The 27113-nt window shown below is 39.1% G+C and overlaps 1 protein-coding gene and 1 long non-coding RNA gene across 7 annotated transcripts; both read left to right on the top strand.

Moving 5' to 3' along the window:
- Positions 1-4459: 4459 nt before the first annotated feature.
- Positions 4460-8235, top strand: LOC110877416. Its single transcript, XR_002557021.2, has 3 exons — positions 4460-4785; positions 7112-7315; positions 7588-8235. It is a non-coding gene; the product is annotated as an uncharacterized LOC110877416 (long non-coding RNA).
- Positions 8236-10689: 2454 nt separating this feature from the next.
- LOC110877415 lies at positions 10690-26239 on the top strand. 6 transcript variants are annotated; one of them, XR_004868344.1, is made up of 6 exons: positions 10690-11098; positions 11235-11453; positions 13358-13489; positions 25351-25411; positions 25656-25788; positions 25961-26239. XR_004868344.1 is itself a non-coding variant. In XM_035978100.1 (5 exons), exons 2-5 carry the CDS (start codon positions 11415-11417, stop codon positions 26008-26010), a joined length of 354 nt encoding a protein of 117 aa, XP_035833993.1. In that variant the 5' UTR covers positions 10690-11098; positions 11237-11414; the 3' UTR covers positions 26011-26239. The 6 variants fall into 6 exon arrangements, 2 of the variants coding, with proteins under 2 accessions (XP_035833993.1, XP_021981245.1); XR_002557019.2 differs by having other exon boundaries at positions 25341-25411; XM_035978100.1 differs by lacking the exon at positions 25351-25411 and having other exon boundaries at positions 11237-11453.
- Positions 26240-27113: the final 874 nt, after the last annotated feature.

Genomic DNA, 27113 nt, shown 5'->3' with positions numbered 1-27113 from the left:
AAACGGCCATAACTTCTTCGTTATTGATCCGTTTTACCCGATTTGTTTTCCTACGTGTCCGTAATTTAATTCTCCATCTTATGGAGTTAAAATCCAACATCCAACATAAATAAATTTTGATACTTTCAAGCCTTCGACTCGTTACCTTTTTATCAAATTTTACCCGTTTATGCATTTTATTAAACAAACATATTTGTTTGATTCCTACATCACCAACACTTCTTCAAATAAATGTTATATACCATATTAGGTTCTAATTCACAGATTTATTACACAATTTAAACCCATTTTCGCTCGTATGCTCATTTTGACCCGTTACGGGTATTTAAGCACTTTCGAGCCTAAAATAGCTTTCGATTGCTTCTAGCATTCCTTTACCACATTTCTTATCCTATAATCTCCCACCCCAACTGTATTAAGGTAGGTTTAATGTGGTGATCGATATAAACCAAATTTTACCTCTCGAATCATTATTTTACGGCAAAAACTCAAATAGTGCCATTTAGCTAATATAATACCTCTTTCAGCTTCTATACCTATTCTAAGTATTTACTTAGTCATAAAACTCGTTTTCAAACAACCTTTAAGGGTCGTTTGTTTAGCCTACAACGGCGTTTTGGTCAATTTTAGTCCTTTTATGACGAAGGACTCTCTCTCTCTCAAATTATTCGACCAAAATAACACTTTTAACTACAACATAATTATGCATACCTGGCCCAGATCAACAAGTAGACCCGATTTATACCTTGTTTTCATTATCACACCATCAATGGTGACACAATTATCCGATTGGCTAATCGGTCCTGTTAACACAAGGCTTGACAACCACATTAGTCGCTATTGTCAAATGGTGTTATCACCACCATTCGAACCGTTTGGACTATATGCCCAACGTTATCTATTTAATCAAAGACATCGTTTTTGATTTCCAATTCATACATCCATCCCATCCCGGATTTTATTATCATGCCCCTTTTCTTTTAAACTCTTTTCTTACAAATTCAACCCATTTCGGCTTACACCATGGGTATTCTTTTAACTTCGATTTACATTAGTTAACACTTGACAAATTTCCATTTTATCCTTTTTATCATTATTAGATTACACTACAAGGTAATCTTCACGAGAATTCATAATTTCTTAAATCATTACATGATTTATTTACCGTTTTTGTAATATCTAAAAAAACGAAAACTAAAAGTATAATAATAGCAAAGTAAATAAATAATAACAATAACTAATAGTTCTAATATGACAAATTATGGAATATCAAGTATGTAGTTACGTAAAAGAACATATAAATATATTAAAATTTATTTATAGAACTCATGGATAAACATGAAGACATTCGAGTTATATGCATATGTGGAGAATTTTAAGACGTGCCCTCCTACAAAATTACCATCTGGCCAAAAATCATTAGTCATTCACTCTTGTCTTTTTCTAAACAAAACTTGGCCTCCAAGGTTTCATTCCTACAACAAGTTATATATATCACAAAACCTTCTTTATTTTATCACATCAGGTAGACTAATAAAACTAAAAAACTATGTATACCATCACCACTCCATAGCCACCCCATGACTCTCGGGCAGCCCATAGGCCACCGCTCCTGTTAGAGTATCAAAACATTACTAAACCACCTGAAACACACCCAAACCAGCCTTTCCGTTATCTGTTGTATGTTGTCTTTCTTTGATCCATTAGAAGCGCCGGAAGCCGCCATCATGGTCACCCTCCTTATTCCGGTGAAATAGAAAACCGACACATACCAATGAAACAGTCATCCGTGTCCACTACCTCCACTCTGTAGTCACCTTCCGACCACACCGCGGTTGACATCACCACGCAAAATATATTTCTCAGACGACGGTTCGTATCTCCGGCAACGCTTCTTTACTGCGATCTATTATTTGTCTCAAGTCTTAGGTAATATTATATTCCGATACGTTTTTATTTACGTACATGCAAATTCTAATCAAAATGGTACAAAGTTGGCAACATGCATTCTGTCATTTTCTTCAAACACTACGTCAAAACTGGGCTTTAACCATGTAAAGGTTGTTAATTCAATGAATTGATTTACAATAGAGTAATTACAAAATATATAGGCTACATACATGACCTATACTAGGAAATAAATAATACACTTTAAATACATAAATCATTCCTTAAGATACGCTAATACCCCCCCGCAATCGAACCGGTGGAGGGCCTACTCGAAGCATGCCACGAAACTTTTCAAATAGCGGCTGAGAGAGGCTTTTTGTGAAAATATCCGCAACCTGGAGATTGGAAGGAACGAACTGCGTGTGTAGACGACCCGAAGAAACGAGTTCTCGAACAAAATGGTAATCGATGTCAATGTGCTTGGCACGTTTGTGAGAGACGGGATTCTGGCTTAAGAAGATAGCACTCTTGTTGTCACAAAGAGGATTCTGGCCCAATCGGGATATTCCTCAGTGACATGGCACTGAGCATGAAAGGCTTGAGCCAGATTCGCATCGACAGGAGCAGCTTGTTTTGCAAAAGAAGCGAGATTTGGACACAGGTTTGCATAGTGACCATCCTTCCTACATAATTGACAATGAGGTGGGCGTTTACCGCGACCACGACCTGTACCACGACCACGACCACGATTAGTATAAGAGGAATTAGAGGGAGTACGAGAGGAATTACTGGGACGGGACTGCTGAGCAACAAAAGCAGCCTGAGGAGCGGACTGCTGGCCGTGAAGGGAGGCTATGAATGTCTCCTGATTCTCTGCTTTGGCAAGGAGTTCCCGAAAAGTGGCGGTGCCTAAGGCACGATGTGTGGTGGAAAATTGCTCAAAAGTGATGCCAAGACCATTTAAAAACCAGTGGCACTTGTCAGTTTCTGCGACTGGATACCCGATAGCCGCAAGTTGATCACAAAGGTGTTTGAATTTGCGACCGAACTCAGCAACAGTAGAAGAGCCTTTTTGTAGAAGTCGAAGGTTGTCACATAGCGTGTGCATTCGATCAGTGGATCGTTGACTGTAAGCAGTCTCCAAAGCAACCCATATTTGGCGAGCGTTGCTGATGCCAATAATTTCAGACATGGCTTCTTCGGAAAAAGATGATTGTAGGAGAAGACAAACAGACCGATCATCGGTCATCCAGTTTGCATAAGCGGGATTTGGGACCAGTTTATCGGATTCCTTTTCCTTTACAGTTTCCGTTGGGATTTCGATAGTACCGTCAACATGGCCCAGCAGATTTTGCATGGAGAGAACAAGGCTGACCTGTTGCGACCATGCAAGGTAGTTGGCGGAGGTTAGTTTTAAGGGGATGAAGTGAAGGAGAGAATGGAGAGGGATGGGGTTGGCAGCGGTGGAGGAGGAGTCGGCCATGGAGGGTGACGACAGAAAGTAGGGTTAGGGTTTAAGGGTGATCGACGAGGAAGGAAGGTGGATCGCCTATTTTGGCTGATACCATGTAAAGGTTGTTAATTCAATGAATTGATTTACAATAGAGTAATTACAAAATATATAGGCTACATAATGACCTATACTAGGAAATAAATAATACACTTTAAATACATAAATCATTCCTTAAGATACGCTAATAAACCACACTTATTCCTAAACCGGCTTGCCACAATTTTGATTAAATGTGTGGCTAAAAGTGATTTATAATATTTTAATACACTTTTAGCCACACATTTTATTATTAACATAGCCATTGTATAACAACTCAAAACATTTAGCCACACATTTTATTACTAATGTGACCATTGTATAACAGATCAAAACCTTTAGCCACACTTTTAGAAAAAACTGTGACATTTACTAGACACAACTAGAAAAGTGTATCCAAATGTAACCTATTGCCACGTTATTTGTTTGATTTCTTGATTCATGTGACGAAAACACATCTTTTTGAAACCTTTAGTCACACGTTTAATAAAAAGTGTGACAATCACTAGCCACCGTAGAAAAGTGTCGCCATCTATAACTATGTGTCACAATTGGTTTTTAATGTTGAGACTAAAAGATAATACATATAGTCACTTACAAATTCGTGTGACTAAATATGACCAACTATCATGGTATTTCATGATAAAACATGTTTGTGTGACTAAAGTTAGTAAATGGACACTGGAAAATTTACTTAATGTTGAGACTAAAAGATAATACATATAGTCACTTACAAATTCGTGTGACTAAATATGACCAACTATCATGGTATTTCATGATAAAACATGTTTGTGTGACTAAAGTTAGTAAATGGACACTGGAAAATTTACTTAATGTTGAGACTAAAAGATAATACATATAGTCACTTACAAATTCGTGTGACTAAATATGACCAACTATCATGGTATTTCATGATAAAACATGTTTGTGTGACTAAAGTTAGTAAATGGACACTGGAAAATTTACTTGTGACTAATAATTCCCTTCTTCTTCAAACCCCCCCCCCCCCCCACCCCCCCACCCCCCCCCAAATTCTATACGTACACAAAACCTAAATCAAACCCCACCAAGTTCAGGAGATCTCCACCATATCTCCGGCGTGTGTTCGCCACGACCATCGCCAATTCCAACTTCCACAAACCCTAACTAGTTTTAGTTACCACTTATCATTAACGCTCTCCTCTGATCTACTCTCCTCCGCATCCTAAATTAAGCGTATGATTCAGTTTGAAGCAAGCTAGAATGGGATTACTCGGATCAATTTTCACTTTCCTCCTCCTTCGGATGCAGGCGGGCTAATTCGAAAACATCTTCTGTGGAGACTCTAAGAGATCTAAAGTCAAATGGTAATTTTTTTTTTACTAAGAAGGAGTATTGTAGTTTTAGTTTACGGTTTGATGTAAATTAGGTTAAACATGTGTGATTTTGTCATGATTAAAGCCCTAAGCTGTTAATTGGACTTGATATTTGTGATATTTGCTGGTCATATATGGATTGTGAGTTTGAATTGGAGGTTAGTGAGCCCTTGGTTGTGGTTATTTACACCAGTTTTGGTTGTTTGGAGGTTAATTAGGTTAAATTATGAGTGATGTTCTTTCTTTTTTCGGGAACTTCAATGCAGCAACTGGTCTCTACTTCCTCTTACACAAGACCAAGCTACTTACACCGCCTTAGACGCTCTTTGTTGGTATCACAGTTTTTGATGTTTTTTAGCAAAGACTTCTCAAACAAGAGTTTTCATTCTCTTTTTATATTCTAATTGTTTGCTAGTTGGCCTAAATGAACATATATACATTATCTTGCTGTTAATAGTTGTTGGTGCATTCCTATCCAGCCACAAATATAAGGTAATTTGTTTTTTTTTTTTTTGCATTCTGTATGATTTGGAGTTAGTTTTGCAGTAAACAAGATACATGCTTGCTGTTTTTTTGATGTATCATACAATATATAACCACAACTTTTGACTAAAGTTACAAAAAAATAAAGTTATGTTTGGAGTATAATTTGGAAGCTGGTCAATAAGACAAGCTGACCTTGGACAAGCAGAGCCACATAGAAGGAAACGGCAAGCTGTGCTTTTAAAGTAAGCAAAAACTTTGTTAGCAAGCAAGCTCGATCCCGAAACCTGTGCTTAAAATTCCACCATCTAACCATTAGAACCTTTTTTTTCATTTTGTTGTACTGGTTTACTCCAGATTTTGTTAATGGGTTCATTTCAAGTTTTATATATAATCGCTCAATTCAAATTTCGAAACTCAGTGGGTTCGGGTGAACCTAGACCAATATATGTAGGTCCACCCCTGCCATTGAGGATGGAAAGTTCTTTTGTCGGATTGTAAGCCTGCACTTGAATCTAGTAACATCGCGAAAGTTATTCATGGTTGCAAACAAGATAGTGAGTTCTTTCACTAATACTATGGCATTTTTATTATTTCTTGGTGTTTGCAAGCCTTCTATTTTCTTATGAACATGTGTGAAAAGAGTAGGATCATATGGAGTATGGTTCTTTTCAAAACCCATGTATCAAACATGCTATTTTACTGTGTAAAAGTTCTATTTATTGTTGTATGTTGGGTGTTAATACTGTATACTTTATGCATAAGTATATTATACTACTAAAGCAAGTTTATTTAATACTATATACATAATCTAATCTAGGGGTGTAAACGAGTCAAGCCCAGCCCAAGCTCAACTAGGTTCGAGCTTGAGCTCGAGCTCGGCTTGTAGGTAATTTTTCAAGCTCGATCTTGACTCGTTTATTATTTTATTAACTACTTTATATTATATATAATTATCAGTATATATTATTTAAATATATATTCAATATATTGATCAAACATTATATAATCGTTTAGGCTTGCGAGCTGGCTCGAGCTTGATAAGTGAAGCTCGGGCTCGTTTACTAAACGAGTTTGTTTTTAGGCTTTGGCTCGAGCTCGTTTAAGCTTGGCTTGTTCGAGTTTTATTTCGAGCTGAGCTCGAGTAGCTCGGCCCATTTGCACCTTTAAATTCTAATCTTATATAAATAAATATTAAAATTAGCATTTGTTTACATGGTGATCCGGATGTCGATAAACGGATACCAAATTGCCACAAATCTAAGTAGCTTCTAGAATCAGTTATGCAAGTTTCCTTGGCGAATGAAACCAAAACCAACAAAATGAAACTGGTGTAGTTTCAGCTTGGAACCGGTTCAGTACAGAATTAACACCTGAAGTGGTTTGATTAATAGTATTGTGTACTTAGGTTACGTGCTTCTCTGCATATTTATCTTGTATCTACAACACATGTAAACTGAAATAGGTGATAGAATATATATAGTAAAGAGTTAGTGTCACATTTTGATCGTTCACAAACAAATTGATCATTTCACAAGAGCAGTGTCGGATCTAGAAAATCCGCATAGGGGTAACGTTTCAATAAAAAGGGGTAACGAAATAAAAAAAACGTCAAATTTTTCCAAAATTTACACTACGATCGGAGCGTCACCGGAGCGTCAAGGGGGGAACGGAGGTTACCCTTTCTATCATTCTAGGTCCGCCTCTGCACAAGAGTTTAAGCTGACTCTGCTTTGACCAACTTTTCATGACATTCATTGTACCAAATTCTCATGATATAATGATATATTTGAAATATTTATGTGTTGGATTGAAATGGTAAATTAAATTGCAGGGTGTATGACCAGATGCCCGAGCCAAGGTGGTGATACTACCACTACTCATACTCTGTTGGTAAGAGGTTGGGATAGGATCGTCCCGGTTGGCACCTATGTCCCTGGTTGCCCATCGACAGCCAACGCGCTCTTATATGGGCTTCTCTAGCTGCAGAAAAAGATCAACCGACCCAAGGACTTCCATCATTGGTGGTCCAAGTGAGGTTCGCACTGCATTGTGTTTTTTTTACCAAATTAGTTGTGTGTTTGATTTTCTTGCTGGTGTATATATCCTTGCAACTATCACCCATCCAAAGATGGTTTTTCTATGGCTGTTTGTTATATTTAGATTGTCATAACAAAAATTATTTAGTTACTTATTGCTAGTGAATTATATAAAATACAAATGTTAGAACTCACCTAAATGATAAAGTTTATGATTTTAAGTATTCTACATTTAAACCTAGTGGGTATGGTTTGTGGTATTCTGTTGCAGGTTGGATGTCCTTGCTGACTGAGGCTGTTATGAGGATAATAGAGGTCAAGACTACTAGGAAGCCAAAGAGAAGATTATTCAGGTTCTGTTGGCCGCGGCTTCATATTCTTTTAGAAGGGGATGGGGCAAAGGGTTGTGGTTCTATTGTTGTGTGAGTTTTGGTGTCCATACAGGTTCTGAAAGGGTGGGAGGGGTGTGTTTTGGTGTGTGTTTAACTGGGCTGCGGTTAATATTTGGTATATAGTGTGTTGGTACTAGCAACTTAGTTCCCGGATGTTCATTTCTAGTATATGCGTTCTTTTTCATGTTAATTTCATTTCGGGTGGGAACCTTTATTCCAAAAGCTTTAGTGGTGTAGTGGGTCAAGATGGCCGAGGCATAAAGTCTAGACTATGTTGAGGACAAAAAGAAAGCTATAGCTGGAAATAAGGTTTTTTAATGAAGAGATTCAGAGGATATGAAGTATTCAGAAGGATATATAGTGTGGTTGAAGGAAGAGAGAAGGTTTACAAGAGGAACCCAAGTTATAAGATGTGTATGTACAGATGTAGTTAAAGCAGCAACAGTTTAGTATTCCTAAGTGTCCAATATGTGTTCCCAGTTTAGCATTCTTTTATTTATTAATCTTTAGTAAGTTGTTTACAAATATAAATGATTACTAACTATATATTTATCTTATTTAAAAAGACAGAGATTTCAAATACACAATTGACCAATATTTGTTATTTAGTCAACGTTTTTTATCAATTTATTGGTGGGTAAACATGTCTACATGAATCTACTTTCACAGCAGGGTTGTTCTATTTTTTATTTTGTTTATTTTTTTTTTACAAATTTGAGCTATATAACTATAACGCACAAAAAGTCTAAAATAACCAAACTTTTACATGGATAATAGCTGATCATGCTAGAAGCGTACAAAAATCGTACACAGCACCAGACCCATGAAAAACAAAAACAAAACTGGTTTTTTATAACCGCGTATTTTATACAGAAACATACCTCACCCGTAGGGTATGAATAAGGTATGCCTTTTGAGCTCAATAACCGTACCCGATTTATACTTAAAAATACCCGGAACCGGTAATATCATATGCTCGATACCCGGGTCTTTTTAATACCTGAACTTTTACGGTATATTTTTATGTTTACTTTACAACTTTTATATTTAATTTTTTTAGAAATGCATATTATAGTGCAAATAATTTGTACTTACGTAAAATTATGTTATGGTAATTTATTTTAAATATTTATACAAATTACAAACCAAATTTAAGTTTTAAACAAATTTACTTTTGTGTAAAATAATAAAAACAAAGACTTTCTTTTAAACCGAGTAGTAATGCGCAGGCCCATGCTCATTCCCGGTCCCAATACCCGGTTATACCGGACACGATCATACCCTACTCTACTCCGGAACATATGGTATGAACCATTATGGATCACAATGGACAATAGTAATCGCACATGTCTTAATGGACCACAATGGGCCTTGATGGATCACAACAAATAATAGTAGATCATACATTTGTTAATGGACCATATTGCCCATTCATGGATCACCATGAGATGTCTTAAGGAGCTATAGTGGGCCTTAATGGATCACAATGGACAATAGTATATCATACATCTCTTAATGGACAATGTCAGGTCTTAACAAATCACAGTGGACAATGGTAGATCATATATGTCTTAATGGACTATCTTGGGCCTTTATCGATCACAAAGGACAATAGTAGATCATACATATATTAATGGACCATGTTCGGCCTTAATGGATCACATTGGACAATAATAGATAATATATGTCTTAATAGACCATGTTAGGCCTTAATGGATCACAATGGATAATAGTATATCATACATGTCTCAATGGACCATGATGGGCGTTATTGGATCCGATGGACAATAGTAGAACATACATGTCTTAATGGATCATCTTAGGGCCTCGATGGATCACGATGTACAATAGTCTATCATATAATTATCTTAATGGAATGTATTGGGCCTTGATGGATCACAATGGACAATAGTAGATCATATAGGTCTTAATGGACTATATTGGACCTTAATGGATCATAATGAATAAAAGTAGACCATATATGCCTTAGTGGACTATATTGGACCTTAACGGATCACAATGGACAATACTAGATCATATCTGTCTTAATGGACTATCGTAGGCCTTGATGAATCACAATGGACAATAGTTGATCATACATGTCTTAATAGACCATGTTGGACCTTAATGGATCACCCTAATAGATCACAATAGACAATGGTAGATCATACACATCCTAATGGGTCGACCATATTGGGTTTTAATGGATCACAATGTACAATTGTAGATCATATATGTCTTAATAGATCATTTTGGGCCTTAATATATCATAACAGACAATTATAGATCATACATGTTTAATGAACCATATTGGACCTTAATGGATGACCATGGACAATAGTAGATCATACATATCTTATCGGACCATATTGGGCGTTGATGCATCACGGTGGACGATAGTAGATCATACATGTTGTAAATGACAATATTGGGCCTTAATAGATCACGGTGGATGATAGTTGATCATACATGTTTTAACGGAACATACTGGGCCTTAGTAGATCACGACAAGTTTTAAGCCGAGTATGGGACATGATTTTACAACCAAGTATGATATATGATTAGCCATCCCTGATCCATTGCGCCATCTCTAAATTTACATATAAGATTTACAAATAAAACATAACTTCCATTTACTTTTTAAAACTCTTTATTAGAGATGAACATGGTACTGGACCGGTACTGAACCTGTACCGATATCGAAAGCACCAATATCGAAAAACGAGGAAAAAGGGTACCGGTACCGAATATACCAGTTCGGTACCGGTATTTACCGATAAATAGACCAAAATACAGATGCCGAACCGGTATCGGTTCCGAAAAAATGAAAAAAATGTATACCAATACTGAATATACCTGATAACAAACGCTTATCCCCACTCCGTACGTATTAATTTATATAAAATCTATATAAATATATCAGTTTGTGTGATAAATAATAGTTTATCACCACTAAAATTTTCGTCCAAAATTTCAAAAATTTTCAGATTTTCACCGCTAAATTTCAGTTTCCCTCTACATCTCTATTCTAATCCCTAACTCCCTCCTTCCCCAATTGCAAAACACTCCATCTCACCAAAACTTCTAGTAGTTGCAGGTTTCATATTTCAAATTCATGATTTCAAGAACAAATCTTCTAATAACTTATCATTTTTGTTCAATATTATACCACCATACATCCAGTTACTCAACTACTTCTAATTATCCACCAGCACCACTTCATGTCCCCAAAAAAAACCTAACATTAATCAATTCCGAACCCCTCCCCCCACCTGCACATCCCCATCACCCCCAAAAATCGGCCGCATCCTACACATCCTCATTATCCACCTCTGATGACCGGCAAACGACAGCGTAGGTGGTAATTCGCCAATGGTGCGGTTGTGTTAGGTATGGGTGATACTAATGTTCTGTCCATAATTTGCTCCGCTAAAGGCGACAGTTGTTAGAGATTTTTTTGCCTCTTACTGTACTTATGTTTCTGGTATATTGTTTAATTTGAGTTTGCATTTTGAATTGTTGCTAGAGATTGTCTAATCAGGGGGCTTAATGTTGATTAGTGGAGAATAAACATCATTTACATACATATGTGATCGGATATGAATTAAGTGGAAGAGTGAAGTTTTAACGTTAACTGCACCTACAATCGTCCTTTCCGACGTCTCCTCCACCGACACCGTCACGACGGAGCCACAGCGAAGACGCCATGGATTTCCTCAAGCTAATCTGCCCTAATTCTCCTTACGTAAGCAATTAGTATCACTCCTTATGTTTAATTTTAAGTATTTATTACATGTAGCGTCTATTAGCGAGTTAATCGAAATTAAAACTTGTAAACATAATTCATCTATGAAGTTGCAGTATTTTGATCATGTTCAGAAGTTAAGTTATCAGAAATTTGTTTACTCGAAGTAAGTTCATATTCAGTATAGACTGATTTTGTTGTTTGTTCTGAAAAGGAGCTTCGATTATAATCTGTTTGTTTAATATAGTTCTGTAACTTTTTGATATTAAGCTCAAAACAGCTTAGTTGCATATGTTTATCGGGGATTTTATACAATTTCATCAGATATTTTGATTGTCAATTTAGAATTGTGTATAACTGTTGACAGGATGCAATAATGTAATAGAATCTTATTAGAGTAGCTTTTGTGTGTGTGTATGTTTGATGGTGAAACTCGTGCTAATATTTTTAAAAAATGTTTTGTTATATCATGTTACTTGGATTAGATGACTAGAACTCTTATTTTCCTCCCATATGATAGAATAACTATATGGAAATGAAATTGTATAACTTCTGTTATTATTTCAATTATTATGTTTTTATGGATCATAAACAAAAGAGTTAATTGCACAGATGGGCCCTTTGGTTTATAGCTAGTTTCGTCTTTAGGTACTAACTTTTTTAACAGGTTCGGGTTTCATGGTTTCAATTTTGTAACACTTTTGGGTACTAACACCAAACTTAGTTAATTTTTTGTCAAATTTCAGTAAAATGACTAGAATACCCTTCCATTTTAAAAGAACCATTTATCTCGTTACTCTATTTTTAATTCTAACCATTTGTGTCATTGCTCTATTTAAAAGGATCATTTAAAATCTTCGAGTGTTGGCTCTGCAAGCAAAACTTGTACCTTGAAGAGCTCGTATCCGCCGCTGAAAACCACAACACCAACCAACAACACGACGACGCTATTCTAGTTCCGTTAATCCACAGAATCGTGCGACACTACGAGCAGTACTACCAATTCAAATCCAATTGGGAGACACGAGACGCGATCTCCACGTTTACTCCAACGTGGCAGAGCAAGCTGGAGGACGCGTTTTTATGGATCGGTGGATGGCGACTGACGTTAGCGATCCATTTACTCTACTCCAAATCAGGAATCCAGTTTGAAGCCAAAATCGGAGATCTTATTCGTGGATTGACCACTGGAGGAGATCTAGGAGAGTTGGCGCCAAATCAGATCAAACGAATAGACCAGTTGCAGAGGAAAACAATCCGTGAAGAACGAGTGTTGAGTGAAAAACTGGCCAAGCAACAGGAGTCGGTGGCAGACAGGTAAATATGAACATTTCTGAACCCAAACCGAATAGAAAAACGAATTTTATTATTTTTTATAGTTTTTGAACTATTTTAGAATAAAAAGAAGTGTTCTATTAATAAATTTTTCAAAAAATAACATTTCGTTTATATTAGAAACCATATATGGCATTGAATAGTTTTTAACAAAACTGGTATAAATAATCCCTGTTATATAAATATTTTTAATTTCATGGGGAAGTGGAGAATATTTTGTAGTCCTTTTAAATAGAGCAATGACACAAATCGTCCTTCGAATTATAAATAGAGTAATGACATAAATGGTACTTTTAAAATGGAAGGGTATTCTAGTCATTTTACTGAAATTTGACAAAAAAATTAACTAAGTTTGGTGTTAGTACCCAAAGGTGTTACAAAATTGAAACCATGAAACCCGAACCTGTTAAAAAAAGTTAGTACCAAAAGGCGAAACTAGCTATAGACTACAGGGCCCATCTGTGTAATTAACTCTAAACAAAATCACTTGATAATTGAGCATTGTTTGAAGCATATTTTCCCTTTTAGGGATATTTTCTGATTTTAACTTTTTTTGGTGCATACTGTAGGCGACCATACTTCTTGTCTCACGGTTTGATTGCTGGTTATTTGTCTTATCGAATTGGGTATTGTGTTATTGGTGGATCATGAAACTGTTCTTAGGGATCCCAATTTTGCAAGCATCCTTTTCTTCTATGGAGGTATTTACTTTTGTCTTCATATATGCAGCTACATTCTACATCGTTTTAGCTTATTTACAAAAAAAAAACAGAGAAACACTTTATAGTTTTGTATTATTAACATGGGGTAAAGATCAAATAGGAAGTTAATTTTCTCTAGGAAGGATAGGAAGCCATAGGATTATGACATGTGGCAAATTTTAAAATAAAGAGAAAGGGTATTTTAGTCAATCCAACTCTTTCTTCTTCCTTTTTCAAAACCCAGTAAATTCAAAAACCCATCATTTTCAAAATCCACCATCTTCAACTATTTCTTCACTTTATATCTCAATAATCACTACATTATAGTGCGATTTTCATCACAAATCAATGATTCAGAACCCGATCATCGTGTTCTTCAGCTTTTTTTTTGAAGAAAACCCAGTTTAATTTCATAAAAAAATCTCGTTTTTTCCGGTGATTTTGGAGATAATCACTCGATTCGTTCGATTCGAGCGTTGATAAGTGTTTCTATCATTCAAATTCCGTCAATTGATGAAGAAATCGGCTTCGATCCATGTAAGAAATTCTTTAATTTCATTTTCATGATCTGGGTTTTTTATTTAGTCATTGCGTTTTACGATCTTTGCGGGGGTCCGGGGGCGGCAGCCCCCGGTAGCGGGGTCCCAGGGGCGGCAGCCCCTGGCGGGGTCCAAGGGGCAGAGCCCCTGGCTCATTTCGGAAATTTTTTTTTCTATTAAATTGCTGTACTAAAAACGCATCAGAAAAATTAAATTTCCATAAATTGGCTCATTTCGAAGACAGTAATTCGTAGACAATTCAGACAGTTCACAGTGACAGACAGTTTTATGTGTCCATTGCGTTTTAGAAATAAGACAGTTCACAGTGACAGACAGTTCACAGTGACAGACAGCTATTGCGTTTTAGAAAAAAACACATTTTTAAGTGTTTTTAGTCATTGTGTTTTAGGTAAAACACATTTTTTAGGTGTTTTCAGTCCATTGCGTTTTAGAATGAGTCATTTTTAAGTGTTTTCTGGCCATTGCGTTTTACATATAAGACATTTCTTTGTGTTTTTGGTGCATTGCGTTTTAGGTAAAACACTTTTTTATGTGTTTTCAGTCCATTGCGTTTTAGAAAACAGACATTTTAAGTGTATTCTGGCCATTGCGTTTTACAAATAAGTCATTTTTTTGTGTTTTTGGTGCATTGCGTTTTAGGTAAAACACATTTTTATGTGTTTTCTGGCCATTGCGTTTTACAAAAAAGTCATTTCTTTGTGTTTTTTGTGCATTGCGTTTTAGAAAAATGTCATTTTTTAGGGTTTTTTTTTCATTGCGTTTTACGATACTGGGGTTTTTTCTATTGCGTTTTACGCAACTGGGTTTTAAATTTTTTTTTTCAAAATATAGCAATAGTATACTCGTTTTAAAGATAAAAAAACACTCGTTTTTTTGGTGCAATTTTTATAAAAAAATAATGTCGTATGAAAGAGTTATTAACGTTTAAAAAATGGGGGGAATTGGAGGAGAGAGAAACTATTGGCTTGGATTGACTAGATTGCCCCTGAAAAAAGTCACGCGCCTCTTTTTTTACTTTCAATTTCCCTGATTTAATCTTAGCCCTTGATTAAGTAAATGGATGGTCAAGATCACTTCCTAGCCTTCCTAGCCAAATAAACTTCCTATTATATCTCCACCCTATTAACATGAAGTCTTTTTCACTTTCCGGTTCTTTATGTGGCGTAACGGCTAGATTTTGATGATTTGCTTCAGTTACCAAACGACATGGATCCTTTGTGTCACACCCCCAAAATCCACACGCGGAGTACCACCGCTTGGGAGCGTGACATGACCAGGATCAAGCCATCAATCATATCAAACATAGCATTAAATAATAATAAAAGTCATTAAAATAGTTCCTCATGACATGATCGATGTTTCAAAACCAAGCATTGTTTAAGTAGCGGAAGCATTGTTATAAACCCAAATTAAATATACTGAAATGTCATAAGTGTCCAACAAAGTATTACGATCCTTGTCCACAACGACCGGCTCCTCCTTGTGCAAGCTCCATGTACCTAACGATCTGCAAGGCATGTAACAGAATGATCAACAAACTAGTTGAGCGAGTTCACAGTAGGTAAGTGCGTAACAGTAAGTAAAGGGTGGCTCTACTGGGCCGATAGTAAGTTATATAGGTGGGGGCTTCCCATGTTATGTGACCACTAGACTATTCGTATCAACTACTCGTATCATCCCTGTTCTTCTTCCGAGAACAGTAGCGCGTATGGGGTGTACGTAGGTCTTACGTACGTATCCTTCACAACCGAGGATAGGAGACGCGGGGGTGTACGTGGGTTTCACGTACGTATCCTTTGTACCGAGGATAGAAGTAAGTAATGCGTACACGTAGGTTTTACGTGCGTGCCTGACATCCGAGGCAGTAATTGGCATATGACCACGTAGGTGTTATCCTAACCTACGGAACCGTCCTGACATCCGAGGATCATGGTAGGTGATAGTCTAGGAAAGCATATGTACGTTCTTAGTCAATTGTAACCTTTATCCCATTCCCACGACCCGGGAATCCCATGCCTTAGTAGGAGTGTGAACTCACCTGGGTTTGCTCGGCAGACAATAAAATGCTCAATATACAAGTAAGGAATCAACCACGTCCTATCATGGTTACTTATGCAAGTTAGGTTCGTATAAAGCACGTTTGTATCATGCATGGTATCAAGTATGATCATGGCAAGTCACATAAACGTATCAGCAGTTCATATCAAGTAACGAGTCCAAGTAGTCGGCCCAAATAACATAAGCAGTCCAAATAGCAATTATGTAAACAAGTCCAAAAACATAACAGTCATAAGGTTGGGCCCGTGACAGTGTAGGCCCAAAACAGTGTGCGTGCAAAGGAGGTCTCGAGTCGCAACCAGCGATCTCGAGTCGCAACCGGTGGTTACGAGTCACAACTGCTGGTTACGAGTCGCAATGGTGATCTCGGTTCTTCATGGTCTGGTTACGAGTCGCAACGGGACTCGCAACCGTGGTCTCGGCTGGTGCTGTTTGTGGTCTCGAGTCGAGACGGGGAGGTTTCGACTCGCAATCTGAGTCGCAACCGGCTGTGTAACTGATTTCCATAATTCCTGCATTGACTTATCCGTGATTCTAGCAAACATCTAAGGCAGTTTCGAAATCAGATCAATCACAGAAATTTCAACAGTTTCATATCAACAATAGATCATGTTCATAGCAATTTCATATTATTGAGAACAGTAACAGTCCATTCAAACAACATGCAATCGGATTACCATACAAGCCTTATACCGAATCCTTAACTATCATGCAACCTAGCCGATTAACAACATGTTCTCGGACCAATTAGTGTACATGCAGCCGGTGATTCCCATTCCTAACATTAACATCGTACAATTTTCCACTCTACAATGAAATATATATATTATGTATGCAAACCGGTTATCACAAACATTAAACCTCAACATTCCATAAACAACAATCAATCATAATCAACATACTAACCGAGATGAAAACAAGAACGGAGCCGAGAGCTTCAAAGGGTGTGTGTGTGTGATTGCCGGTTCCGAGTCGCAAGAGGGAGAGAGTTTGTGTGTGTGCTCTAGGTTGCCAAATTGTGTAAACAAAACCCTAAGGATGTGTGCGTGTATATACGTATAAGAGAAGTGGGCCGAAGCCTTACTTGGGCCGGTTTGTGATCTCGGGTCCATTACATGGACCGAGTGGGTTTGCAAACAATAGTAAAGCCCAATTGATTTATGGATCGGGTGTAGTGTTGTGTGGTCCAATAACGCAACATTTAAACATTTAACCGTAACATTCATCCAATCAAACATATAATTTAGTTCACATATGCACATAGCGTTACACAAAGCAAGTCTAAAGTTCGAGTTGTCACATTATCCCCAACTAATTGGAAATTTCGTCCCGAAATTTGGTATGCACTCACTGAGGAAGCTAGGTAAACTGTACTGTTCACTGATTTTCCTGGGGTGTCACATCCTCCCCCCGTTGATCTGGAATTTCGTCCCGAAATTCCGAAGTAGTAGCTTCAGCCTCAGTAGTGGTAGCATTGGTTTCGAATAACTGGGGGTACTTTTCTGTCATCCTGTCTTCGCGTTCCCAGGTGTACTCTGGGCCACGTTTGGAGTTCCAACGAACTCGGACAAGAGGGATTCTCTTGTGTTTGAGGACCTTCACATCCCGGTCCGTGATTTCTACTGGTTCCTCGACGAACTGCAACCGCTCGTCGATAGTGAGTTCCTTAAAGGGAATGATGAGGTTTTCATCTGATAGGCACTTCTTTAAGTTCGATACATGAAAGACATTGTGAACTGCCCCGAGTTCAGCTGGTAGGTTCAACTTGTAGGCTACCTTGCCAATCTTTTCTATGATTTCGAATGGTCCGACGTATCGCGGATTCAGTTTGCCCCGTTTGCCAAAACGAACCACACCCTTCCAGGGTGAAACTTTCAATAAAACCCGGTCCCCGACCTCAAATTCCAATGGCTTTCTACGCTTGTCCGCGTAGGCTTTCTGACGGTCGCGTGCTGCCGCCATGCGTTGTCGTATCTGTGCAATCTTTTCTGTGGCGTCCACAACAATCTCTGGACCCGTGATCTGACTATCTCCCACCTCTGCCCAACAGAGAGGTGACCGGCATTTACGCCCGTACAATGCCTCGAATGGAGCGGCTTGAATGCTGGTGTGATAACTGTTATTGTAAGAAAACTCCACCAAAGGGAGGTGCTTTTCCCAGCCGTTGCCGAAATCTATAACGCATGCCCGAAGCATGTCTTCAAGAGTTTGAATCGTTCGCTCAGACTGCCCATCCGTCTGAGGGTGATATGCTGTGCTCATGTCTAACCTTGAGCCAAAAGATTTGTGCATCGCTTGCCAAAGTTCTGACGTGAATCGTGCGTCGCGATCCGAAATGATAGATGTGGGCACCCCGTGCCTCGAAACAACTTCCTTAAGATAGACGTCTGCGAGTGTGGAGAACTTGTCCGTTTCCTTAATCGGCAGGAAATGTGCAGACTTGGTGAGTCGATCAACTATGACCCATATTGTATCGTTCCCACGCTGAGATCTCGGTAAGCCTGTAACAAAGTCCATGGAAATTTCTTCCCATTTCCACTGAGGTATCTTAGGCTGTTGAAGTAGGCCAACTGGTTTCTGATATTCAACCTTGACTCTCGCACAGGTTAAGCATTTTCCAACGTACGTAGCGATGTGGGCTTTCATACTAGGCCACCAATAAGTAGTGCTGATGTCGTGGTACATTTTATCCGACCCTGGATGTACCGAGTAGCGAGACTTGTGAGCTTCATCCATTACAAGTTCGCGTAGACCGCCATAAAGTGGGACCCAAATACGGCCCGTTACATAGTAGGCGCCGTCTGCCTTCTGTTCCATTTGCTGTCGTGAGCCGCGTAAGGCTTCAGCCTTGATGTTTTCGGGCTTCAACGCTTCTACCTGAGCATCTCGTATCTGTGCTGGAAGGCTAGACTGAATCGTAAGCTGTAGCGCTCGCACGCGCCGAGGTAAAGTGTCTTTCCGACTGAGGGCATCAGCCACAACATTGGCTTTGCCTGGATGGTACTTGATGGCACATTCGTAATCGTTCAGTAACTCGACCCATCGTCGTTGACGCATATTCAAATCCTTCTGCTTAAGGATATGCTCGAGACTCCTGTGATCGGTGTAAATCGTGCACCTGGTACCGTACAGGTAGTGTCGCCATATCTTAAGCGCGAATACAACAGCTCCCAGCTCTAAGTCGTGCGTCGTGTAGTTGCGTTCATGAACCTTGAGTTGACGAGAGGCGTAAGCGATAACCTTGTCGCGCTGCATTAACACACATCCCAGTCCCCGAATGGATGCATCACAATAAACCACGAAGTCATCTGTGCCCTCTGGCAGAGAGAGGATAGGTGCACTGCAAAGTCTATCCTTTAGGTGCTGAAAAGCAGTCTCCTGGGGCTCTCCCCAGCGATAGGTAACACCCTTCTGTGTCAGTAGCGTAAGCGGCTGAGCAATCTTCGAAAAGTCTCAAATAAACCGTCTGTAATAACCTGCCAGACCCAAGAATTGGCGTATTTCTGTCGGTGTACGCGGTGCAGGCCAGTTTCTGATCGAATCTACCTTGGATGGATCGACATGGATCCCATCCCTGTTCACTACATGGCCTAAGAAGTGGACTTCACGAAGCCAGAAGTCGCATTTAGAAAGCTTGGCGTACAACTGTTCCTTCCGAAGGAGTTCCAAAATAAGGCGAAGATGCTGCTCGTGTTCCTCCTGACTCCTGGAGTAAATCAGAATGTCGTCGATGAATACTATGACAAACTTGTCAAGATAGGGTTTGCACACCCTGTTCATAAGGTCCATAAATACCGCAGGCGCGTTCGTTAACCCGAATGGCATGACAAGAAACTCGTAGTGACCGTAACGAGTTCTGAAGGCTGTCTTGGAGACGTCCTCCTCCCGGACTCTCAGCTGATGATACCCAGACCTCAGGTCTATCTTCGAATAGTAACACGACCCTTGCAACTGGTCGAATAAGTCGTCGATGCGCGGAAGAGGATAACGGTTCTTCACCGTCACCTTGTTCAGTTCCCTGTAGTCTATACACATCCTGAACGTACCGTCTTTCTTTTTCACGAAAAGCACTGGAGCTCCCCAAGGCGAAGAGCTAGGACGAATGAAGCCCTTTTCCAAGAGCTCTTGTAGCTGCTTTGACAATTCTTCCAATTCTGATGGAGCTAGACGATATGGTGCGCGAGCTATGGGTGCTGCTCCTGGAGCGAGCTCGATCTGAAATTCGACCTGACGATGAGGCGGTAAGCCAGGTAAATCTTCAGGAAACACCTGAGGGTAATCGCGTACAATTGGAATATCCTCCAATTTCTTTTCCTTTACTGATGCGTCTGAAACAAGAGCCAAAATGGCTGTGTGACCTTTACGTAAGCACTTCTGAGCCTTCAAGAATGAGATGATGCCAACCACTGCACCACTCTTGTCGCCTTGAACTTCAAGAGGTTCCTGACCAGAACGAGGAATGCGAATAATCTTCTCGCTGCATCGGATTTCTGCCTGGTGTTGGGATAACCAATCCATCCCAATCACGACGTCGAAACTTCCCAAAACTATGGGAATGAGATCAATAGAAAAGGCTTGACCAGCTAGAATAAGGTTACAACCCTGAACTACGTGCGTGGCTTCTAAACTTTTACCGTTAGCTAACTCTACTACATGTTTGGTGGGTAAAAGTGTTGGTGCACGTTTTAGCAGTTGACACATTTTCACAGACATATAGCTCGTATCCGCACCCGAATCAAACAAAACAGTAACGTAAATATTGTCGAGGAGAAACTTACCCATAACAACGTTGGGATCGTTCACTGCGTCTCCTCTTCCCAAAACGAAAGCTCGACCTCTTGCCTCGTTGCCATTATTGTTGTTGTTCCCGCCGTTGTTGTTGTTGCCGTTGCCCTGGTTGTTGTTGTTGTTGCGGTTCTGGTTCTGGTTCAATTGAGGGCAATCGCGTTTGAAGTGACCTTCAGCCCCACACTGGAAACATCCCCGGTTTCCACGCTGTGGCTGCTGTTGCTGCTGCTGGTTCTGTGGGGCGGGTTGCTGAGGCTGCTGATTCTGATTCGCAGGACGAGGGCTCCTACAGTCTTTAGCCTCGTGTCCCATCTTAAAACACCTTTGACAACGACCCTTGTTACACGGGCCATTGTGATGTCTGTGGCAATTGTGGCACCTAGGTTGACTACCCTGATATCTCCTTTGTCTGTGACTACCAGAGGATTGCTGACTAGGACTCTGGTAATGGTCAGTCTTCTGTTGCTGAGCTTGAGACTGAACGGATGCTGAGCCTCTGCTGGAATCTCCATCCCACTTTCTTTTACTGTCACCAGATGTAGCAGGAGTAACTGAGGTGGTGACGTTAGCAGTAGCACTAACACGCTTGGGCAGTTTATTTTGATCCACTGCCTGATCGGTGATGCGATGAGCGAGGCGCTGGATTTCCTGGATGTTTTCGAGGTTAGCCGACGTCACGTGGCTCTGAATTTCTGGCGCCAATCCCTTGAGATACAACTCAATACGCTTGTACGGAGGGTCCACCATCGTAGGACACAGAACGGCCAGCTCGTTCGACCGTTTAGTATACGTTTCGATTTCCGATCCAACCATTTTCAGGTTATACAGCTCGTCTTCCAGCTTGTGAATGTCTTCACGCGTGCAATACTCACGCTTGATGAGTTCCTTGAAATCGTTCCATGGGGTGGCGTTAGCAGCTGCCAACCCTAAGATCTGAACTTGGGCGTTCCACCAAGTTAACGCTATTCCTTCCAAAGTACCAGTGGCAAACTTGACCTTGCGAGCCTCAGGGCACTCGCACATTTCGAATACTGATTCTAGCTTTTCAAACCAATGGAGGAGTCCCACTGCCCCCTCGGTGCCGCTGAAAGAGTTTGGACGACAGTCCATGAAGTTCTTGAAAGTGCAGACAGGCTGCTGCGCGTGTTGACCTATTGTGTACGAATAGGACGAGAGTTAAATACGAGTGTTAATGTAGGATCTAAAGATCCTAGTGTGTGCCTATACTGCAGGATATACTACCTGCTTGAGCTGCTGCAACTGCCGCAGCAACTTGAGCTTGAACAAGAGCCTCTAGCTGGGCTTGTGTCATGTTGATTCGTCCAGACATGATCTTCATAGTAACAAGTAGCGTAAGTAAGAATGGTTCGCGAATAGGGCGATGACAGAAAAGTGTAAGCACGTAGGGATTCTCATGCTATAGTATCATGTGTATCTAAACGTAATGCGAGCAAAGTTCTAAGCAGTTCTAGCAAACAGGCAATAAACATAAACCTTATTACCTAGGATGTCGAGTCTTGCACGTGGAGCGAAGCGTCGTTGTGGATCGTTGAGAGCACTGTTCTGGTTATAGTCCGGTTTTAATAAAAACGTTTTCCCATATTAAAACCAAGTTCTCTATAACCAATGGCTCTGATACCAATCTGTCACACCCCCAAAATCCACACGCGGAGTACCACCGCTTGGGAGCGTGACATGACCAGGATCAAGCCATCAATCATATCAAACATAGCATTAAATAATAATAAAAGTCATTAAAATAGTTCCTCATGACATGATCGATGTTTCAAAACCAAGCATTGTTTAAGTAGCGGAAGCATTGTTATAAACCCAAATTAAATATACTGAAATGTCATAAGTGTCCAACAAAGTATTACGATCCTTGTCCACAACGACCGGCTCCTCCTTGTGCAAGCTCCATGTACCTAACGATCTGCAAGGCATGTAACAGAATGATCAACAAACTAGTTGAGCGAGTTCACAGTAGGTAAGTGCGTAACAGTAAGTAAAGGGTGGCTCTACTGGGCCGATAGTAAGTTATATAGGTGGGGGCTTCCCATGTTATGTGACCACTAGACTATTCGTATCAACTACTCGTATCATCCCTGTTCTTCTTCCGAGAACAGTAGCGCGTATGGGGTGTACGTAGGTCTTACGTACGTATCCTTCACAACCGAGGATAGGAGACGCGGGGGTGTACGTGGGTTTCACGTACGTATCCTTTGTACCGAGGATAGAAGTAAGTAATGCGTACACGTAGGTTTTACGTGCGTGCCTGACATCCGAGGCAGTAATTGGCATATGACCACGTAGGTGTTATCCTAACCTACGGAACCGTCCTGACATCCGAGGATCATGGTAGGTGATAGTCTAGGAAAGCATATGTACGTTCTTAGTCAATTGTAACCTTTATCCCATTCCCACGACCCGGGAATCCCATGCCTTAGTAGGAGTGTGAACTCACCTGGGTTTGCTCGGCAGACAATAAAATGCTCAATATACAAGTAAGGAATCAACCACGTCCTATCATGGTTACTTATGCAAGTTAGGTTCGTATAAAGCACGTTTGTATCATGCATGGTATCAAGTATGATCATGGCAAGTCACATAAACGTATCAGCAGTTCATATCAAGTAACGAGTCCAAGTAGTCGGCCCAAATAACATAAGCAGTCCAAATAGCAATTATGTAAACAAGTCCAAAAACATAACAGTCATAAGGTTGGGCCCGTGACAGTGTAGGCCCAAAACAATGTGCGTGCAAAGGAGGTCTCGAGTCGCAACCAGCGATCTCGAGTCGCAACCGGTGGTTACGAGTCACAACTGCTGGTTACGAGTCGCAATGGTGATCTCGGTTCTTCATGGTCTGGTTACGAGTCGCAACGGGACTCGCAACCGTGGTCTCGGCTGGTGCTGTTTGTGGTCTCGAGTCGAGACGGGGAGGTTTCGACTCGCAATCTGAGTCGCAACCGGCTGTGTAACTGATTTCCATAATTCCTGCATTGACTTATCCGTGATTCTAGCAAACATCTAAGGCAGTTTCGAAATCAGATCAATCACAGAAATTTCAACAGTTTCATATCAACAATAGATCATGTTCATAGCAATTTCATATTATTGAGAACAGTAACAGTCCATTCAAACAACATGCAATCGGATTACCATACAAGCCTTATACCGAATCCTTAACTATCATGCAACCTAGCCGATTAACAACATGTTCTCGGACCAATTAGTGTACATGCAGCCGGTGATTCCCATTCCTAACATTAACATCGTACAATTTTCCACTCTACAATGAAATATATATATTATGTATGCAAACCGGTTATCACAAACATTAAACCTCAACATTCCATAAACAACAATCAATCATAATCAACATACTAACCGAGATGAAAACAAGAACGGAGCCGAGAGCTTCAAAGGGTGTGTGTGTGTGATTGCCGGTTCCGAGTCGCAAGAGGGAGAGAGTTTGTGTGTGTGCTCTAGGTTGCCAAATTGTGTAAACAAAACCCTAAGGATGTGTGCGTGTATATACGTATAAGAGAAGTGGGCCGAAGCCTTACTTGGGCCGGTTTGTGATCTCGGGTCCATTACATGGACCGAGTGGGTTTGCAAACAATAGTAAAGCCCAATTGATTTATGGATCGGGTGTAGTGTTGTGTGGTCCAATAACGCAACATTTAAACATTTAACCGTAACATTCATCCAATCAAACATATAATTTAGTTCACATATGCACATAGCGTTACACAAAGCAAGTCTAAAGTTCGAGTTGTCACACTTTGTTCTGCCATGATTCTTTGCTTAATTGTTGGGAAGATTAAACAAGGCGTAACGGCTCTCATATTTCTTTGTTTTGGACAATTGTTATGCATATGGATGGCCGTATATGTGTTTAGGCATATTAAAGGTACTATTGGAAAGTTTCTTCTAACTATATTCAAATTCTATTTTTTTCTATATCTCATACTCCATAAATTTAGGTACTAAATGACTGTCTTGGTTTTGCTAGACCTTTGGTTCTTAATATGCTAATTAAGTATCTTCAAGAAGGTTAATTTGTATCTTTGTTTATCTTCTTCTTTTGTAGAATGATAATGTATAGTTCATCTTTTAGTAAGACTTATGACATTGTTATAGTAATGTTTTAGTTTTTTATATTTTTGCATCATTTATCTGTGCAAACCTGCAGGCCTGCTCTTGTGCTAAATACATTATATATTACAGTAGGAGCTGGGCCCAAAGGTTCGAACACATCATGTATAAATTCATGATATTCCATCTTTCCATTGTCCACTGATGATTATAATCTCGCTTCAGTTATCTAACATATTCAAATTAGATATGCGAGTAATGTTAAGTTTAGGAATTCTATGCCTCTCTAACGATTTCAAAAATGGAAGTTACACCTTCATTTTTCTTCTAAATAACCTTTTTCAGTTATAAACAGGAACTGGGAATTTTAATGGCTATCTCCTCGCCATTTCCCTTGGCTTGACTTCCATATTGAAGTAAGTCTTATGCTTTCATTATGGTATTACATCACTAAATGTTTATTTTTATTCTTAAAGCACAGTGTGTCTCATTTCAAACAGAACAGGTGTGCATATAGTGCTTTTAACTTAACAAATTCAGTTCAGATACTCATTAATGGAAACTCATGTTCTATTCCATTGTTTATCGAATATATTATTGTATTTTTTGCTTCATTTATAGATGCACTTTTGTCTTCATTGTTTTATAATTACTTTGTAGGTTCTCATGGAATTTCCTCAAGTGACCATGACTTTGCCTGATGGCCTTGAAGAATCTATCATGAAACATACCACACTAGTTGCTAATACATCTAATATGCCTGTCGCTGCTCGTGAGGCTTCAATTTATACGGGTAATGTACATGATAATTTAATTGCATGTTTAGTTTATTCAGGAATTACTTTAGTTGCAATGTACATTACTACTTGTTAGCCTCATGTATTAGAAGTCTGAATTGATGTTTGTTTTGGTAACATTGTAACTTGGTTCTCATGATATATTAAAACTTTGAAGTTTCTGTACAGAGAAACCAATAAAGATGCTTAACTCCTATTCATGCACACATGCAGCATAGTGGATCACAATGTATCGCACAAGGAGATGCTACTGCTGTCGTTGCAAGTGCTGCTAATGCAGGTTGAGAAACAAGTGCTGCTAGGAGTGATGCAAATTATGTTGCAGTTGCTGTATCATTTGTAGATAACATTTGATTAGAAGTTTATGTACGTAGTATTTGAATTGAAAACTTATGTATGAATTTTGGTTTATTATATTGTTAATATCATTAGTTTTGTTTTTAGCTTTGTTCATGTTTACTATTGTTTTAATACAAACATTTAAAAATAGATTTGCTAATTATATAAAAATGGTCACGTAGAATCTCAACTAATATGTGTGGCCAAATGATAGATAATAGCCACATTTAAAATTATATAATTTCGTGTGACTATAAATAACCATTAGCCACAGTATAGTCACCTTGTCTTTTTGTTTGTGTGGCAAAATGATACCAAATGTTATGGGAAAAGAAAATTATGTGTGACTATAAATAACCATTAGCCACACCATAATCTTTGTTTCTTGTTTGTGTGACAGAATAACACCAAACATCATGGGAAAAAAAAGTTGTGTGGCCAAATGTTAGATAATAACTACACTTAAAATCACAAATTTCATGTGGCTATACATATCCATTAGCCACACTTTCATCACTTTATTTTTTTTTGTGTGACAAGACCATAAAAAATCTCATAGGAAAAACAAATATGTGTGACCAAATGTTAGATAATAGCCACACTTATAATTACAAAAGTGTTATGTGTGTCTAATAAAAGTTTTTAGCCATACTTACAATAAATTCATGTGACTGTATAATAGAAGCGGCCACACTTACAGTAAATTCATGTGGCCGTTGCAACCCTTTAGCTACATTTAATGGATAGAATGCTTGATTACAACAACTCTTTTTGCCACATTTTTTAATCAACGTGGCTAAAACAAACTTTTATGTGACTATATAATAGAAATGACCACACTTACATTAAATTTATGTGGCTGTTGCTACCATTTAGCCACTTATTGTACAAAATGTCTGATTCTAGCAAGAAATAATGGTACCATTTAGCCACACTTTTAAGTTGCTACGGCCACTAAACGTGAATGTGACTGTATGATACC

The sequence above is a fragment of the Helianthus annuus genome, chromosome 9 (genome assembly GCF_002127325.2).
Source record: "Helianthus annuus cultivar XRQ/B chromosome 9, HanXRQr2.0-SUNRISE, whole genome shotgun sequence".
NCBI lineage: Eukaryota > Viridiplantae > Streptophyta > Magnoliopsida > Asterales > Asteraceae > Helianthus > Helianthus annuus.
Note: the sequence above shows the minus strand (reverse complement) of the source record. Positions and strands in the feature narration are given on the sequence as shown.